General features: G+C 34.4%; 1 protein-coding gene across 1 annotated transcript in view; it reads right to left on the bottom strand.

The window, feature by feature from the left end:
- The window catches only part of SCFD1 (sec1 family domain containing 1), a 93889-nt gene that overhangs the window by 52085 nt on the left and 21479 nt on the right, over positions 1–20325 (bottom strand). Inside the window, exons 9-14 of the mRNA XM_033107379.1 lie at positions 19496–19581; positions 16862–16961; positions 9255–9394; positions 6063–6153; positions 5470–5543; positions 4707–4788 (exon numbers count right to left, since the gene is read on the bottom strand). Of these exons, the coding sequence (XP_032963270.1) occupies positions 4707–4788; positions 5470–5543; positions 6063–6153; positions 9255–9394; positions 16862–16961; positions 19496–19581 (573 nt within the window). The remainder of the gene's footprint in view (positions 1–4706; positions 4789–5469; positions 5544–6062; positions 6154–9254; positions 9395–16861; positions 16962–19495; positions 19582–20325) is intronic.

Genomic DNA, 20325 nt, shown 5'->3' with positions numbered 1-20325 from the left:
GTGGCGGGTAGCCACTGTGTTTTACAGGGGGGATAAAGGGCATTGGTTAATTTGGTGTGTTGACTAGTGGAGCTCAATTAAGAGAATTTCTACTTTATTTTGAAAGCTTATATTCTCCGAAGAATAAAGAAGTTGAGTCAAAGACCAATTAGCTGCCTGGAGGAGGGACTGTGGTTAAAAGCTAGCACTGCTAACATGGGCTAAAGCTCGCTCAGAGTGTAGACCAGAGGCTGTACATGCTTGCTTTAGGTCTTCAGGTCTTGATGATGTCTTTAGGTCTAATTCAGCACCTCTACACTTCCTCCACAAGCAGCAGCAAAACAAAAATGAGAATTCAGCACCAATGAAGACTCAACACACCACACCTTATTAACAGCTTGCTGTTTACTGGCTCTCAGGCGATGTGGCATTCTGATGTTACAGACTTTCCTCTCCAGGGGGAGCACTGGGTGAAAGCAAATGATGCCATCTCTCTCACACACTACGCCTTACACGTAGTTATGGTTCCTTTCCTTAAGAGTACTTAATTCAGTTTGACTATGCAGGTGAAATAACAATAATTAAAGTAAAATTTTCTACAAATATTTAAGTTATCCCAGAAAGCATCCCCCGATAATCAGCAAGTAGGGTAAGTCATATTTGTATTAGAAATAAAAGAACTGCTAAAGAAAAGTTTTAATAGGTATGGGTTACTCAAATAAAAATGAGGATTCAACTATTTATTCTTTAATCTATTAAACCCAAAGTTAACTATCCAAACCACTAAAATACTCAGAATATTCCATAAACCTGAGTGATAATATTTGCTAAAGTTGTTGCAAACGGGTGTGCTATTTTTAACTTGCTGGATAACTGCCAAGACTTCTAAAGAAATTAATTTCTTCTAGTATTCTGCTTCAGAAAATGATCTAAGAAAATGTAGTAAGTAGCTATAATCTAAACATGCCAAAAGGAGAAATATGCAGAACTGCAATAAAGATAAATTCCAAGAGAAGCATTCTGAGATCTCCCCATAAAATCATAATATCCTTGCTAATAAAATTTTTTTTTTTTACTGCTTTCATGAATAAATGTTTACAAATAAGTAAAGCTCAGATGATCAATAATTCTGGTGAAAACAGCAAGAGATCATGGAAAAAATACTTCTTTAATTAATATTAACATTATAACCAGAGGGAGATGGTATTACATAATAATGGTACAAATAAACATGCCACTTAAAAGTAAATATTAGGAAGTTAGGAATTTAATAATTATGGAAAAACGATAAGGAGAAATTTTACAAATAAGAATAATGAGAAATAATGGAAGCTTATATGTTAGTTTTGACAGGGAGGAGAAGAACTCACAGATAGTCAACATTACAAGAGGGCTCTTCCCAGAAAACATTCCAATTTTTCTACACTAATATAATTTCTTATATTAGGATAACTCTTGAGTATGTGATTTATTAAATACAACTATAATTTATATGTAAACACTTAGAATAAACATGCTCCTTTATCAATATTAAAAACCTACTGATTTTAACTGGGTTTCTTAGAATGACTCAAAGAGGAATAGTATGTCCTATTAATGACATTATTTTCCCTCTGTAAATGACTGTACTTTAAAGCACAGTTTCTTTAAATCAGATCCTATTAGGAAAAAGTGTCTTCCTTGAGTTACAGCAAAAAAACTATTCCAGGGAAGGCCGGAGGGCTCAGTTGGTTAGAGCATGTTCGATTCCGACATGGCCAGTTCGATTCCGACATGGGTCAGTGAGCTGCACCCTCCGAAACTAGATTGAAGACAACGAGCTGCTGCTGAGCTTCCGGAGGGGCGGCTGGATGGCTCAGTTGGTTAGAGTGCGAGTTCTTAACAAGGTTGCCGGTTTGACTCCCCCATGGGATGGTGAGCTGTGCCCCCTGCAACTATGATTGAAAACGGCAACTGAACTTGGAGCTGAGCTGCGCCCTCCATGACTAAGATTGAAGGACAACTTCACTTAGAGTTGATGGGTCCTGGGAAAAACACACTGTTCCACAATAAAGTCCTGGAAATACACACAGTCCCCCTTCCCCAATAAAATCTTAAAAAACAAGCAAACAAAAAAAATCTACTCCAAAATGTGCATGTTTTATATAAAATTGCTTAACACCTCGAATGACAAATTAGTTTCCTATCACAAGATGCTGTGCCAGACATTTAGTCCTGGAAGAAACAACATTTTTTCTAAAGAGAGCCAAATGACCAGGTCTTAAAGCAGAATTGTTTGGGTCAGGCATGGTGGCAGATTAAAGTATCTCAGACAGAGGGCCTCTATTAGCAACAACTGAGCATCGTAAAGAATTTCGTAAGTAAATTTTGCCTTAAAAAAACACCCTTTTCTCCCCTAGGCAGCTACAACAGCTGCCTTCCAGTTCCACACTGACTTCCAGAACTCACCCATCCCTCACAGTCCTTAGTGCATTCTGCATTTAAAACATAAATCACATCATATCATTCACCTCCAGTGACTGCCCGTCATACTTCAATTCCCATTTCTCTCTACATGACAGTCTATCACTCTTTCCCTGTCACCATAACCATATTAGTCTTCTAGGTCCTTAAACACACCGTACTTGTTCCTGTACGAAGGAAGGCCTTTACACTTCTTAGTCCTTCCTGGAATGCTTGGCTCTGAGATTTTCACGAACTGGCTCCTTCTTATGATTCAGGTCTCAACTCAAACATCACCTCAATTGAAGGTGATTTCTCTAACCACTTACTCCTGACCACTTAAGAGTAGCCCTCTCAGCCATTCTCTATCATCTCACATCACCCTGTTTTTGTTGTTTTCACATCACCTAATGCCTGAAGTATCTTGTTTTCTAATTTGTTTACTTTATTGCCACTACAATTAATTCCAAGGGAATAGAGAACTTATCTGTCTTGTTTACTACAGAATCTACAGAATTGGGCATAGCACAATACACACCGAGCCACTCAATAAACATGACTGAATAATTACTTTAACCAGAATTTTCTCAAACCATAAGCTCTAGTCTCTGACCTGGAGTATACTCATACACATGTGTAGCACGATAATGTTTGTAAAGTTTTATGAACAGGATGAAACTGTGCGCTTTCCATAATTAGTTACTTTGGGTTACACAATTCAGTATGGTAGTAGGAGCTGAGCTTGGCATTTTCCTGGTTTTATAGCTGTGAGAACTGAAGCCACAAAGTGTAAGAATTAATAAACTTTTAATTAAAAATATGAACAAAAACCCTCTATAAATCAAGGGAAATGCACAGAACAGCTTAAATCTCAAAGCACACATAGTACTATTAACAACTATCATAACTTGTTAGAATTTGTTTTTAATTGTCCATGTACTTGCATGTAGCACCTAGCATCCTGCCTGGCACACAGCGAGTACTCAAAAATGTTTGCTGAATGGGTCATAAGATCATTATTACATAATTATAGTTAAAAAACTAGAAACTAAAATTTGTTTTAACTGCAATACATTTTAAAAAACTTTTTCTATTAGAGTCACAGTCTTTGCCTTGTAAGCAAAGCCTTTTCTCTCCTCTGAAGGAAATTCTTTATGTAGATAGATCTCTGTTGTATTTTACCTGGTTATATATATATTATCTCCACAGGAGACAAAAACCTCAGGTAAACAGATCTGAGCAATCTTTTCCTACTTTACAGAGATGCTACATATAGAATGGAAAACATCAGCAACAGAATCCCCTATAGACTGAACAATTATGTTTCTAATCCTGTAGGTACATGAAAATGGCAAGTATTACTATCAAGATGTGGAACAAAAGAGAAAATTAGGTTGTCAGCTTAACAGAAATTATGCAGGTTTAAATTCCATGCTGCACAATGCTCACTGTCTATCGATACGAGCTCCTTTCTAATGCTCTATGACTTTTTAAATCATTAAAAAAGAAAAACGTTTAAGTCCCTTTTCCTTAAATCCAAGGCGTCAACATCTTTGACAGGCAGCTAGCATATTCAGCTTTTTTATGCTGCCTTTGCAAATATATCGTATTAACTACATAAAAAGTAGGGCTCAGTAATAACCACATCCTAGCATGTGGTCAAGCTGTCACCGGAATTCAGCTCTGTGTCCAGAGAATAAATAACTGTAGAATAGCGAAGGGCTGATTAAGTCCAGCTAATATGAGACAATCGTGAATAAAGTAATAAGAAAAAAGAACTACAATAACAACTTATAGAAGATCTAATGTATTTGTTTCAAAATCAGTAAATAGGAGATAGTGAGAAGCTTTAATGCTAACAGACTCATCTAAAACTAAAAAAGTTCACAACCAATTTACATAATGAAATGTGATTAATGGATATTTTGTATAGTACTATAGTCAAAATGGATGTCTACATCTGTATTACTGATGATTAGATACAGGTCTACTGAAACAGAGGAATATGGGTACAGGAAGTATTAAGGCAGTGCGACATCACAGAAATATCACAGATTCTAACTTCTGTATACTGAAGGTGTGACCTTGGGCAAATCATTCATTCTTCTGGATTATTAAGTTTCCTCATTTGTAAAAAACGAAGGCAGTAATCCTGCCCTCAATAATTATACCTCATAATGTTACAGTGAGAGCTCAATGAGATAATGAATATGAAAGCATTTTACACAATATAAAACCCTACATAAACAGAACTTATACTGTGGGGGGATAAAAGTTAAATTTACCTTTATATGTTCTAAAACAGCAGTGGCAACATTTGTATGGAGATCAATAAGTCTTTTTTTTTCAAGGAGTTCTGGCAAAGAACTACAAGTGTCAAAAAAATTGAAAATTAACTATTAAATTTTCTAAGAAAATGATACAGACCTTAATAAAACCCACACCTCAGTGTTACCTCTGAGGAAACTTAGAATAGTAAAATAGTAACTAAATGACAAGTTAAACTGTCTATTAACTGAATTTAATCTGGAGGCTTGAACACATACAGTATTTACTACTTTAATACAGGTGAAATGCTTCTTAGTTATTGTTCCACCATTTCACTTTCAGGTTCTAAAATTTGGAGGTTTAGGATAAAATCAGATTAATGGAAATACGATTGTGCCTATATTTCTAAAACACATTTCCTCTCTCCTTGATGGTATTTAAAGAATCCAAAAGAAACTGCTTAACCATTACTTAATAAAATAATAGTAGCAATGATAACTTTAGTAATAACTTGCATTACGTTATCACCAATACTACTTTCTTAGTAAAATTACCTGCATTATACAGTTCTCCAACAAGTGAAATAAGCAAATGATCTGCTATATAAAGAGGGGACTTCATTCCACTTGAACATGTTAAAAACACAATTTAATTCTTTAATCTTAAAGTATATGCTATTATCTACTATTTCTTATTATTAAAAATATTAACCAATTTGTTAACCTTCTAAATGAATCTCGTCAACAGAAACACTTCAAAGAGGATATACTGCTTACGTACCTAACAGCTGATGTTAGCTTGGCAGTATTGTCTGAAAGCATACTGATGGCTCCTTCATCTTCCCCTTCCAGTCCCTAGGAAGAAAAAAAGTGTCCAATAACTACTCAAAAAATCCCAAGCCCAAGCATAAAAATCAATATATTTCTAAGATCACTCGTAAACAGTAAGATTAACAATTCTTTTCCTTTAAGTAATAAGTGTCTGCATTTCAACAGTTATAGAAAAGTTCTAGCCACCAAATGCCTAATAAATGGTTGGATGACTACAAAAAGGACCAGCTTGCATTTTCAGATAACGAATAGGTCCAGATACTTGCCACAGGTCACATAGTAATAAATAAGAGAAGCAGCACTGAAACATCTATTTCTAAAATGAAGCCACATTATATATTTTTTTCAAATTCTTTAAGCAATTTTTGCTCTACTTCTCAGTATTTGGTTTTCTTAAAAAGATATTTTATATAATTTTTTTTTTATTTTGTTATTAAAGCAATGAACGGCCTTGAATTTTTAGGGGAGGGGAAAAAAAACCCTTTCTTCCTCCAGATGTCTCTCTGCTTCCCTGTAATTCTTAGAAAGCAAACAGAACCTTACCATAATGCTTTTAAGTCGTTTAACCTCATCTTCCTGTGCTCTGTAAGATTCTAGTTCTTGCTGAACTGATTCTGCAACTTCTGGGAATGGACTGAAACAGTATTGCACAAAAAGAACTATGAGTATGACATTAAAAGAGATTTTTAAAAAATTTTGAAATATACACAGTGAGGATTTATCATTATTATAAATGTACTGTTTGGATTTAAGTATTTTATATATCTATATTTATAGCTATATATGCTGACAACATGTAGAATAAATACAACTACATAGCCTTGTAATATTTACTTACAGTTGACCCTTGAACAACTCAGGTTTGAAATGCATGGGTCCACTTATATGTGGATTTTCTTTTTTTTTTAATTAATACAGTTGGCCCTTAGTATCCAGGGGTTTCACATCTGTGGATCCAAGCAACTGAAAATCAAAAACAGTATTTTCACATTCGCAACAGCGGTTGGTTAAATCTGCAGATCCAAAGAGCCCACTGCAGTTAAGTTTTGGAGGAGTGTCAAAAATTATATGCAGATTTTCGACTGTGCAGGGGGATTGGTGTCCCTAATCCCTGCACTGTTCAAGGGTCAACTGCATATTATAAATACTGTTTCTTTAAAATGCACATCATAATGCTTTTACATCTAAACAAATTTAAATTTTATTTCTATTCTTTTCATTAACCACATCACATTTTCTCTTCACCTATATGCTGTTAGAAAAAAAGGTAAAATACCTGACTGAAACACAAAGAAGTCATCATGTATCACACATCAAGTAAATGTTACCATAGAAATTAATAACATGGTGTCAAAGGGTCCACGCAACAACAAAGGTGGTATTTAAAAAAATATTACATGCCAGTAACTGTAAAACAAAATCTTTTAATTCTGCAAGCTTAATATCCTAAAACACTACTGGTAAAGACAGAACATAGGCCACCGTTTTGTTGGTCTAATGCCTGGTATCTTCCTCCCGGGGAGTGCAGTTTAGCAGTGATTTCCGTACATAGACTTCAGACACAACTCATCTGCAATCACTGAGCAAGCAGTTCTAGTAGAAAAAGTGTTGCTCAGTCCTAATCTTGAATTCTAGATGAACAGTTTTAGATGAATATATGATGACCATGAAGTGGTGCCTAACATGAGTATTTTTCATCTACAGCCTTAGTGGAGGCCAGAAGCCTTTTCTCCTTTCCGAAAGAAAAGGGCATGTCTCATCAGTATTGAAACAGAATCCTCCCCTTTTCCTCAGCCCTGACACTTAATATTTCATTAGTGATCAGCACATTTTATCCAATAAAGGCAGACAGAAATGACAGACGTTCTGAAAGGATGCTGAGGAGCACAATCCAGTTTTCTATGACAACAGTGCACACGAACCCCGGCTCCAGCAGAGTCTATGTTGGCAAAACCAGCACTGAGCATGTAAAATGTGCTGGGAGAACTAGATGGTCCTTAAAATCTCCAATATCTTCAGGTCTCAAAGCGAATAGACAATAATGACTGCTGACATATTACTGAATGCCCAACACTCTACTAATAATTTGTCTCTCTTTTCTCGTTTAATACTGACCACAGTGTTGGTGAGGTAAACACTATTCATAGTTTAGACCAGGGACTTTGGATCTGCCAGAACGGGGTTTTATCCCTGGTTTCACCAGTGAAAGCTGGGTGACTTTGGGCAAGTTACTTCTCTCTATTATCTCACTTAATCTTTATAACCACCTTCTGAAATAGGGCAATATCATCCCCACATTTTACTGACGGGAAAACTGAAGCGCAGAGATTAAGTCACCGTTTAATGCCATGCTGTCTCCCAGTGTCTTGTGCCCACGCTGCTATTGTAGGACAATATTCAGTGTGAGGGTTATTCAGGGCTACTCCTACTTACAAACAAAAAATCAAAGTTCTCATTATTCACCTGACCTCTTGATTATTCCTAAACAGATGGTCTAAAGAAAATATTCAAAATTTCCATATTTGAATGATTTTTTTCTTAAAGCTTTTTTCTATTATAGAATGTAAACTTTAAAGTTAACTTGAAAATATCCTGCGTCCTCTATAAATAATGTAAATGTAATTTCCTGTACTTTACTATTCTGGAAGGAAATTTATACTATGGAATTCTAAACAGAAAAAAAATTAAACTAAAGTAAATTATAACAATACCCAAAATTGCCATAGTCAGAAAGAAGGTAGTGACTTTTCTCTATACAAAAATCTAATTTTTTGCTAAACAATGTGATTCTCAGTGTTAAAAAAAGTTATAAATAATGAAAAAAATACAAAAGAAATAGAGTACATTGAACCAAGTCTATATCTTACTTCTCTTTCAACATAAAGGAGGCCAAAAAAACAGCCATATCAAAAAAAAAAAAATATATATATATACACACACACACACACACACACACACACACATTATACACATACAGATGTGGTAATACTTATCTCAATGTTAGTATTTTGAAATATTCATAATAATAACATATTTCTATAACTCTTGATGAGCAACATTCTTTTTTGCTCTTAGAGGAATAATGTTGTTTGTTTAGAATGATTTGTCTAGCTATAGTGACCCCTAACTAGATAACTTTTATGACAGTTACTGAGCCCACAAAGTACTCTAAATTTAACAGGACATAGCAATATGTGGGATCTGTATATCTGCCTACTATAAATCACATGGCAAATTACTACAATTTTTTCACCTATTATTTCTAATGTATTTTAAATAAATATGGTTTTCAGGCTTAGGTAGTCTCTCCACAGATATATAAAACTGGGTTTGTATGAAGGCAACATGGAACAAAAAGAGAAAATCACATCTCAATGTTTCATTATCACAAAAGCCCATTTTAATGAAGGACAGAAATGGTCTTATAGAAGGTCAGTGAGGATAGCAACAAAATTTAGAAAGACTATCTATAAAACCAACAAAATCATATGGTCTGAGCTTACTGATAGGGGAAGTGGTTCCTATAAAACTAACAAAAAACCCAGGAGTCAAAAAGAAATAGGGCAATAAAAATACATATCTATAGACTATTTAATTATAGCTCCTAACTCATTGTGTAGATGAACTACCATGACCTTTCTGATGTCTTTTTTAATCAAATACATTAAGTCAGATGACACCTTCATTTCTTTTTAAGAGGTGAATCTTTTACTTAATGATGTTTTTCTTACTTACCTTCCTTTATGTTTCTGCCAGAATTTATCAACTGGCGTTAAATCATAAGACTTCTTGTTTTTTCTCTTTGGTCTAGCACCAGCTGGAGAATTTTCCACTCCTGAAGATTCTTCTAAATTAACTCTGTTTAAGTGAAAATCCTAGAAAAAAGTAATCCTGTTTTAAATAATAGTTTTCTGACTATAAGAACCATAACATTTCCTACAACAAGGAAAATAACAGATTCTTGCTGCCCTTTCTAATATTTCCAAGGACAAAATATAGATCTGAAACTTAGAAACCTCTTTCCAGTGTTTCGTTACACAAATGTACTTTTGTTTGTGTATTTTAATTAAAGTAGTATATACACAGGATTAAAATGTCAAAAAACATATAAAAACTATGTTAAGGTTCTTGTGTATCCTTTAGAAAAATATTATTCATATGGCAGCATACACATATCCTTTTAATTTTAAAGAATAGGATTACATTATACATTGTTTTACCTTACTTTTCTCATTTCATACTGTATTTTAGAGCTCTTTATCTGTATATGTACATCTATCTCATCTTTATCAATACCTACATAGTAGTACAGTGTTTGGCTGTACCTATTTATTTGACTAAGCCTCTTGATGCTTAGTTGTTTCCAATAACAAACAATCAACATTCTGATATATTATTTGATTGATGGATTGCATATTTTAAAAGTTCTAATAGACGCTACAATAATAACAGCACTCCCTTTCACATAAATTCTAAGAGTTAATCATACAGTAGTTGCTAAACTTTTCTGCCTTGAATTAATTTTACTCTTGTGGGGCTTGATTTTTTTGCCCTTTCTCAAAAAAACAAACATCCAAAAAGCAAAATAAAAGTATTTTTTCTAACCTTTCCCCTCATTCCTGCATTAGACTTGTGGGTTCCTTAACGTAACAGCAGTATTTTATGGTTCAACTCTACTCCAAATAGTGAGTTAGTTATTAATAAAACATGGCTATCAATAAGTGAGTAAATGAATGATGAGCAAGAAAAAAATTACATAGAGAAATTATCTGGCATGACTGTTACACAATCATCTCAGTACTAAGATATAAGTTTCTAATTAATGATTAAACTTCTAGGTCTTAGCAAATTCAATGTACTGAATATAATTTAATCTCCTCTTGATAAAACAAGGTCATTAATACTGAGTCTAGGTCCTTAAGAGTGCAAAATATAGATGTCTAATTGCCATAGTGGTGTAAGTAACAAGAATATAGTTATATTTCAACCTGTTAATATTATGTCTTTTCTACAGACTCTTCCATATTATTCTAGCATAAACTTATCAATAACCTAACTCCTCTTACTTTCCCATCCACATACCTTAACCTCACTTTGTACAACGAATCATCCATACAGGAAGAAAGAATAAGTAGATATTGACATTTACATTTGAGAAGAACCCTTGGTTTTAAAAATTATCTAACAAAACAAGATAACTGAAGAAGAGAAACATTTTTAAACAGCTAAGCTTTTAAACTAGAATTTCTAGTGAACTACGATTTCCATGGTGATGACACAGCTCATTCAAAATAAAAGTCACTTGTTAAGCGAAATTACTGCTCTAACAATAGGACAGCATATTTTTACTGAAGTTTTGATGGAATACTTAAAATGATAAATAAAAGATGTTAAGAGTTTTGAGAAATAACATAATAATGGCAAGAACATTTCCATTGTTTGCATAATAGTCAGGCAAATAAGGAAAAGTAATTTCAGTCTTGAAAACTGGGAAATAAGAACATCCTGTGCTGTACTCAATCATGTTAAAGAAACTGAACATTGACACAAATAAAAGACAACAGAACTAGTTTTAACATGGTAGAATCTAATCTGTTTCCACTGATATCTACACTTTCCTGACTTAGAAGACAAGACAATGGTGTCCCACACCACCTGATATATAAATCCTATTGGGTGGTGCTAAAAACATGGATGAGTCTTCAGCAGTCTTAATTTCACAAGTTAAAGCAGACCAGTAAGCCAGACAGAGCTAATGCTAACAAAATGACATTTAGATAATATGGGTGACATCTATTCATGCACAATTAAGATTTATTTTCACATGAGAAAAAAGTAAAATAAAAGTAACTTCTTTTGGCAAGAAATTGAACCAACTCTAATCAAGTCTCTAGACCTATCAGTTTACAGGAAATACTCAGAATAGAGAAACATGTCAAATTGTACCCCACAGGGATACAATCAACCAAACACAGAAATGTAAAAAATTCTTTAGAAAAACAACTCAATTCCTTTACTCCAAAAATGGCAATAATAAATGAGTGGGAAGAGAGGAATTGTAAATTGAAAAACTTAATAACAAATGCAATGTACAGATATTGTTTATAGATATTACCAAACAAAAATTGTTAATTTTGTTGGGTAGAATAATAAAATTATGGTACTTTTTTCAAAAAGATACATGCTGAAGTATTTGTGCATAAGACCATGTAATGCCTGGGATGAGACGCGTAAGATGCATGTTGTCTGGGAAGCGAAACGATGCACATGGAGGTTGGTTATAGAAGTCTCTGACTTTGTGTTTTTATATGAAATATCCACAAGAAAAGTCTTAACATTTTATTCATAGCAATGAAACAGGATCTAAATACAACCCACAATTATTTGCCCTTTGCCACAGTTATTGTGAAAGGGCATGTTGAGATGGGGCCTCATCACCCTGAATTCATGTGTGACCACCATAGGCAGAGATCCCCCTGCCCACTGGACAAGGAAAAAGAAACACTGTGAACAAAAAATCAATACTAGCTATTTTCATCCGCTGAGGTTTGAGGACTGGTTTAGATTAAACAGCACAATCTAACCTGTTCTCTTTCAGAAGCCAAGATATTCTATCCAGATTCCACAATGCCAGGCACCACTTTGGTAGGCTTGTTCACTCTATCAAAGCAGAATTCCTTATGACTCTAGGAATCATGATCTTGAAACTCCCCCACAGATACCCTGCTGACAATATGCAAACATTTTCTACCAGTTTTCATGTGAGAATCTCAACTCAAAAGCAATTTATTCAATCTCTAAACCAGTAAAGAATTTGGGCCTTAATGCTTTGGAAATGTAACTTACTATCAGTCACATGTGGCTACTGAGTACCTGGAATGTGGCTAGTCTGAACTGAGAGAAGACTATATAAAAAAAGAATATAAAATATACTATTTAAATAAATATCACCTGTTTCTTTTTCTTTTTAACGTGGCTACTAGAAAATCTAAAATTACATCTATAGTTTGTACTGTATTTCTATTAAAATGTGCAGAAGATAAAAAAGGGAAAGAAAAATCTAATTTAGAATATTCAAAAGAATCATTTAATTGAAAAAGAAAATCCTTGTAAAATGGTCCATCATAAACATAGATTTAAAAAAAGTAAAAATCTTACGTACTAAGCAACTAGTATATAAGGGGAAAAAAAACAAAACCCACAGTATCACCTAAAGCTAGCTTAGTAGATATTAAATAATAGTACTCTTCTTTCCCTCAGATTAAGTCAAATTTTAACCCAAGTTCAGGAATAGCAATGAATATGGAAATATACTGAAACAATATCTTTTTAAAAAAATGAATGAAATCAAGGATGTCTTCTAGGCTCTTTACATAGCCCACATGACTGTGGTAAGAACTTCCTACAGTTATGAACAGCTATAGTTTGGTTATGAACAAGCTGTGCTTAAATGAGTCAAAGTTTACATTGTATTTTTCAGTTTTAGGCAAATGCCTGAAACTATTCCAACACACTGTTGTCCAAGAGCTTTTGTGTTAATAAAGACTAGAGGATCAATACAGTATCAACCTTCAAAGCATCAAACTTTGAACTACACTGTAGGCATCTGTTATAGTGGAATGCAATAACTTTTTAAAAGTGTATAATTTGTAAAACATTTCTTTTTCTTCTTGAGTGGCAAAAAAGTAATAAATGTCATTAAAGTCCTTATGTATATTAGTATACAGTCTAATTTAAGGTTTCAAATAATATTAACAAGAGTCGGTAGCAGAGGACCAAAGGCACAAAAAGATTTGAAAAAACAAAGGCCAAGTAAAGGACAAGATACTGAGATGGAATAACATCCATCCCTTTGCCTAAGGGTAACTATTGCAGTTGAACAATCAAATCTACCCCTCCTCCAACCAAAATGTAATAAAAGGGCTTTCTAATTACTAATTTTGCATTTTATATCCCCATAAAAGGAAAAGGCATTGCCAAGTTTTTCACCAGAAGAGTTTATTTCCTATATTAAATGACAACAATCATTTTTCTGATGCACAGGGAAGCTGTGTGAATTTTCATAGGTATGTCCAAGATGTGATATATAAATATTATATAAAAATATTTGCCCAGGTTTTTGGGCAAAGATATTTGATATAAAAAGCAAGCTCCAATTTCAAGTTAATGGTTCCTATCTAGAACTTTTACTCCATCTTGTGGAGGTAAAGGGATTAATAAGAATTTTAAAAGCTTGGATGAAACTTCAAAAGCAGCAGTTTTCAACAAAAAATGGCGTCATTACAATTTATGATACCTCAGTTACTCTTTTTTCACATCTAGAAACTGCATTAAAATTCACGAAAAGGATTAAGTCAATATAAATTGTGTAGTTATTAAAACCCATCTCCTCAAAAGACTGTTTTCCTAACACCTAACTCTTCTAATAATGTTACTGAGAAAAGATTGCTTAAAGGGTAATATAAAATCTGAGAAACTAGCCAAAAAAAAGGTAACTAGAGATGTGCATTGCTCTATTATTTATAATAACAAAAAGTAAAAACAACAATAACCCAAATGTCCATAGGAAGCCACTATGCTACCCAACATGCAAGCAGGAAGCATGTGTGCTCTGTTCACCGGTATCCCAGTGGTCAGCAGTGTCTGGTACAGAGTAGGAACTTCATAAATACTTGTTGAATTGAATGCTTTGGAGACAGAAGGTCGCCAACTTTTTATTCTGTGAAGTAAAGAAACTTAACACAAAAGCAAATAACCCTACCATCTACTTTTTACTATCTTGTCTTTTTAAAAGGATATTTTAACTTCAAAACCTAGGAACTAAAAATCAAGGATACAGGGTACAAGGATAATAAAAGGTAAAGCAAAGGAAAACGTTCGTATAAAGGTAGGTCATAAAAACTAATTTCATAGTCCTTATCCTGATTACTCTCATTCTACTCTGGAACAGTGAAAACCTCAAGGACCAGTATTAGCCTTGTCTAGTTTTGGATTCTGCTTAAGTTATGTTTCCCAACTTTCTCTTCTGACAATGGGGACTCAGAGCATATTCCTTTTATTGCAGTTACTTGTACATATGTCTTATCTCCTGTACTCAAAGCATCGTGTACATTGATTTCCTCTGGCATTCTTTGAGTTCAGGAATGAGAAAGGATCCCAGGATCTCAATGCTCTGTATAGCCTCCACACACCACTGGAAGAGTGAAGAGGTGACCCCTGAACTGTATGTTGTAAGACCTTATCCCTCTGTCCCACCCAATAGTCAGGGCCCAATCACACAAACTTGAGACTATCAAAACTATCTCATCATGCCCATTAATCCCTGTATGATTCTTTATACCCAATCCCTTCAGATCCCATCTCTCATTTTCACCTGACTCCTGAAATACTACTGTCATTCCCTCTGGAACTCATACTCAGTCATCAGCAAAATCTTCTATTCCGAATATTGACTTCACCATACTTTCTTGCTCTAACTGAACTCCAATGGGCTATCCCCTTTCTTAGACAGCAAGCTTTTTTTTTTTTTTAATTTGTCACACACCTCACATCACTGGACCCAAGATTGGCGTAGGGTCTTCCTTGCTACTTCGAGACTCTTTACTTGTCCTCTTCCCTAAAACAATGCCAGTTTTGAGACTCCCATCATCAGCCTAGAATAGCAGTTCTCAGTCAGAGGCATTCTGCACCTCTCCACCCCCTGGGTTTATTGAGCAATGTGTGAAGACATTTTGGTTGTCACACTGAGGGAGTATTACTGGCATCTAAAAGGGTAGACACCAGGGATGCTGCTAAACATCCTACAATGCACAGGACAGCCCCCACAACAAAGATTGATTGAGTCCAAAATGTCACTATTGCCAAGCGTGGGCAATCCTGGTCTATCGTCATGCTGGTCACTAATGCGTCTTGCAGGCCTGCAGGACTTCCTTATCTCCTGCACCAACTTTTCCCTGTTGATCATTCCCATTGACACACTGTAATTTCTCTCATTTAAAAAATTTTTTTGACCTCGCATCCCCTTCCAAAAATCACTCCTTTTCTCAGCTCTCCTCTACAGCAAAATTCTATTAAGGTTTGCCTATTATCACTCTTATGCCTCTCCTTCTAATCTTTCTTAAACCCATATCAGTGTTTTGACCCAACACTATGGAAGCTGCTCTTTCCCAAGTCACTAATAAGCCTGACATTACCACATGCAATGGTTACTTAGTCTTCAGCCTTTGTCTAAGATGATTTCTCTTTGAAACATTTAATTGGCCTTCAAAACGACACAGATCTAGTTCTCATACCTCACTGGCTGCTGCTTGTTGCTATTTAGTAAGTGATATGCATGGATAAATACAGATTTTTATTTTAAACGTGAAATTACATACGTGGAATAACTTCAGAAAACACAGCGTAATATAAAATTACTATTAATTTTTACCATAAAATGAGGCTTAACTGAGTCCCAGAAAAATGGGAGAAATTACTTTTCTTCCCAGGGAAGCGATAGCTTTTCTTCCCAGGGAAAACATATTTATTTGTTTAATGACTCAGTATATAAAAAAATTCATTCATTTTCCTCCATTCCTTCTCCCCCTACAACATTATTACCAAAAATACAACTGATTTATCCTCTCATCAAAGATCATAAATTTAGGGCCGGCCCGATGGCTCAAGCGGTTAGAGCTCCATGCTCCTAACTCCGAAGGCTGCCGGTTTGATTCCCACATAGGCCAGTGGGCTCTCAACCACAAGGTTGCCACTTCAATTCCTCGAGTCCCACAAGGGATGGTGGACAGCGCCCCCTGCAACTAAGATTGAACACGGCACCTTGAGCTGAGCTGCCGCTAAGCTCCCAGATGGCTCAGTTGGTTGGAGCGCAGGCTCTCAACCACAAGGTTGCTGGTTTGACTCCCGCAAGGGATGGTGGACTGTGCCCCCTGCAACTAGCAACGGCAACTGGACCTGGAGCTGAGCTGTGCCCTCCACAACTAAGACTGAAATGACAACAACTTGAAGCTGAACGGCACCCTCCACGGCTAAGATTGAAAGGACAACAACTTGATTTGGAAAAAAGTCCTAGAAGTACATACTGTTCCCCAGTAAAGTCCTGTTCCCCTTCCCCAATAAAATCTAAAAAAAAAAGATCATAAATTTGGAACTTTAAGTCTCAATGCTTCACTACTCTCCAGCACCCACGACCAGTGATACTAAAGCCCATCCCTTTTTCTGTTCATGTATCTCAGCTCCATCCTTCTCATATATGTTTCTGTAGCCATGATGCTAATTTTAAATTAAAGGGACAACTAAAGGTAACTACATTTCGATAAAAAACGGTATATTTAGCCTCTTACCAGTACATCATGCACCAAAGCTTGATATGTCCAAGTATGGTGTAAAGGAGTTGCCAAATCTATGTTTCTGTCAACAAGGACTAATAAAGGCCTTTGGAAGCTGTAAATATATTAAAAAAATTATATAAATCTTGATACCAGTGTACACATCTAAATTTTTCTAATACTTGCCAGTATATTCATTTCGATAGGAACAAAAGGTATGCTAATACTGACATTCCATAATACTTGGCTTTTTAAAAAATTTTCAGTCAAGTAAAGTAACTTTGAACTCCTTAGAGCCTTTGTACATGCGAGATTATAAACCTTAACTTAGGGAACTTTTGTAAAGGAAAAAAAACCTACACAAATACTTTTACAGAGTAATTATTATACTTATTAAAGTAAGAATAAATCACTTTTAACCAGATTCATATTTAACATTTTTGAAAATATGGAAAAAAAGAAAAGCCACTGTGAGCGTCAAAGAAAACAGAGTAGGATCTTATAAATTTACACAAATTTTGTGTTTCATAAATTATAAATTGTAATTTTTTTCTGTAAATACAAAATCAAAAAAGAAGACTCTAGAGAAGAGCCTCAGAAAACCCTATCTCATTTTAATATGTAAAACTAAAACATTAGACCACAACTGTCCCTACTTACCGTGTTTCTCCGAAAATAAGAACTAACCAGATAATCAGCTGTAATGAGTCTTTTGGAGCAAAAATTAATATAAGACCCGATCTTATTTTACTATAATATAAGACCGAATCCTAGAATATAATAAATATAATATAATATAATGTAATATAATACAACATAGTATAATATAATATAATATAATACCAGGTCTTATATTAATTTTTGCTCCAAAAGACGCATTAGAGTTGACTTTCTGGCTAGGTCTTATTTTCGGGGAAACACAGTATATAATTATTCACTTACCAGACACTTCACATATTGTTTCACTGCATTATTTCATTTTAGATGTGAAATAGACTACACTTAAAGCAAATTGAAGCACAGTCATTTGGTTACCATGTGCCTCCAAAAGAGGCTCTACTATATCAGGAGTACATATCAATTTTCAAAAGGCACTGCCATCTGATTACATTAACTATACATATTTTCTTCTGTACGAGACCTCTGACCATTTTAGTAACTCATTATACCCTACTTGTGTAAGACAGTGGACTCTCCCAACTGTGCTGATTATAAGACTAGTGATAAAGGCAAGGAGTGGCACTGTTACCACCTACTGTCATTTATTACTCCAGAACTACGTGGAAGGCAAGGAAAAGATAGCCTACGGCAGAGTTTCTTAACTCAGCACTACTGACACTCGGGGCGGGATAATTCCTCATTATGGGGACTGGTCCTGTGCATTGTAGGATGTTTAGCGACAGCCTATAATGCAGCTGACTAGATTCCAGTAGCACCTACCCAGTTGTGACAACCAAACATGTTTCTAGACATTACCAAATTCTCATTGAGAATCATTAGCCTACAATTGGATTCAAATGTATTTAACAATAGTCCAACAAGGATGCTGACACCTAATCAAAATAAGTTAGAAATGCATCCAACAAATTAAAAATAAGACAAATAGTACCTTTATTTTGACACTAGAAAAAGGGAACTATTAAGTAAGGTATGACAGAGTGGTTGCTTCTGTTGAAAAAAAATCATCCTGTGAAAATTTGGTGTTTTTGCTCTACTTAATGAGAAAAACTGTGAAGAATATTTAAGACCAGCAAAGAAACCACAGAACATAAATAGAACTTAAAATAATGTGGGAGGTGAAACAGTTGAACACACAATTGAATACAATGTTAGTGTTAACTCCAAATTATAGGAATAAGAGTGTAGGAATAATCAAAATTGACTGGAAATGAAGTCTATGGAAAGTTACCATGAAATTATTATTATTCCTGGAAAGCAGTTATACTTATTTTTATTTTACTTATTAATTTATTTTCACAGGCTTCATTTATTAATTTACTTAGTACTGGGGGTAAGAACTAATTTTCTAAAATACTGTCTACTCCCTAGAAGTAATTCTCAGCCATTTGTGTAGATTTCTTTACTTCTTCATTCCACTACTGTCCATTATTTTTAATAATCCAATGGTAAATATATTATAATGAATAGTTTTTTAAGTATTTCTATTCAATAATAATTGAATAACCATAACTTTGGCATTATTTACTCATGTTAGACATGCTAAAAAAGACAAAAATGATTTGCAAGCCTCAGATATTAGTTATTTCAATGTAAAAATGGGAACTAGTTAATAGATGAGGAGAAATAGACACAAGCATTACAAGTTTTTCACTTACTTTTTTTTTCATTACCAAGAAGTTTAATGAGAATTTAAAGGAAATGGCTTTTGCCGTTCAAAGCCATATAAGCAGAAAAATTTCTCCAACAGATAAAAAGCAAAACGAAAATTACTAACAAAAGAAAGTAAATAAAATATCCATTTGTATGTTGAAAACAATTTGAGTCAAAACCCTTATCGAATTATCTCATTTTTAATAAGAAACAAATTTCAATTATAAGAGCATTCTATCAGACAAGAAAGACAACCCTAAAAAACTCTACAAATGTTTCATTTTCAAGTTCTTTTAAGCATATTAACTAACATAGTACCTGAACTGGCCAGCTCCAAGTGTGTCACCTGTAAAAAGACTGTTTCTTGCATCTCTTAGATTTTCCCGAAGTTTCTTGTCTAGTTTCTGAAAAAAGCAAATTTTATATTAACTCCTAAGAAGAGTTTCACAGTACTTTAATATATAATGTATTGTTAGTTACATAACTAAGAAACTTGGAATTTTTTTACGAAATAGCAATTCTAAAATCTAAATATTTTAGCTTCTTCACTATTCGCCATCATCCCAACTTGGACTTGAAAAGACTAATGCCTTTTCTACCATGACTCAGCCTGATTTCATAAACAATCACTTTTCCTCGACTATTTTTACATTAGGTACAGGAAACACTTTGCAGTAATGACCCACTGTCTCAGCCCAAGCATGACTCTGTTGTACCAAGGAAGTATATAGTGGTAGCTGCAAGAGGCTCCAGAATAGAAATGTGATATGTGAAAAAAGCAGCCCTCTAGCAGTCAATGATTCACCTGGGCTAATAAAACTCAAAAATGTTAGTGTATCCTCATCTATATTTCCATGCCAGTTATCTTCTTTCCTTTTCAGCAATTCTGTAATTTCTCTAACTCCTTATTAATTTTTTAATCTTTAAAGCAAATTTTTGATTGTTCAAGTTACACTGAATATTTCACTCCAATATAACGGGGTAGCAAAATGCACCTCACTGTTTTAAAAATGGTGATGCTTGTTAATAAATATTTGCTAAATAAAGTTAATTATTAAATGATTGGAGAGATCAAATAGGTATAAAATACTACTTGGAGAAACAAGGCTAAACGAGGAATATATATTTTAGTAACAAAAAACAGGGCT

The sequence above is a fragment of the Rhinolophus ferrumequinum genome, chromosome 6, assembly GCF_004115265.2.
Source record: "Rhinolophus ferrumequinum isolate MPI-CBG mRhiFer1 chromosome 6, mRhiFer1_v1.p, whole genome shotgun sequence".
In the NCBI taxonomy this organism is placed as follows: domain Eukaryota; kingdom Metazoa; phylum Chordata; class Mammalia; order Chiroptera; family Rhinolophidae; genus Rhinolophus; species Rhinolophus ferrumequinum.
This window is presented reverse-complemented; position numbering and strand designations above follow the sequence as displayed.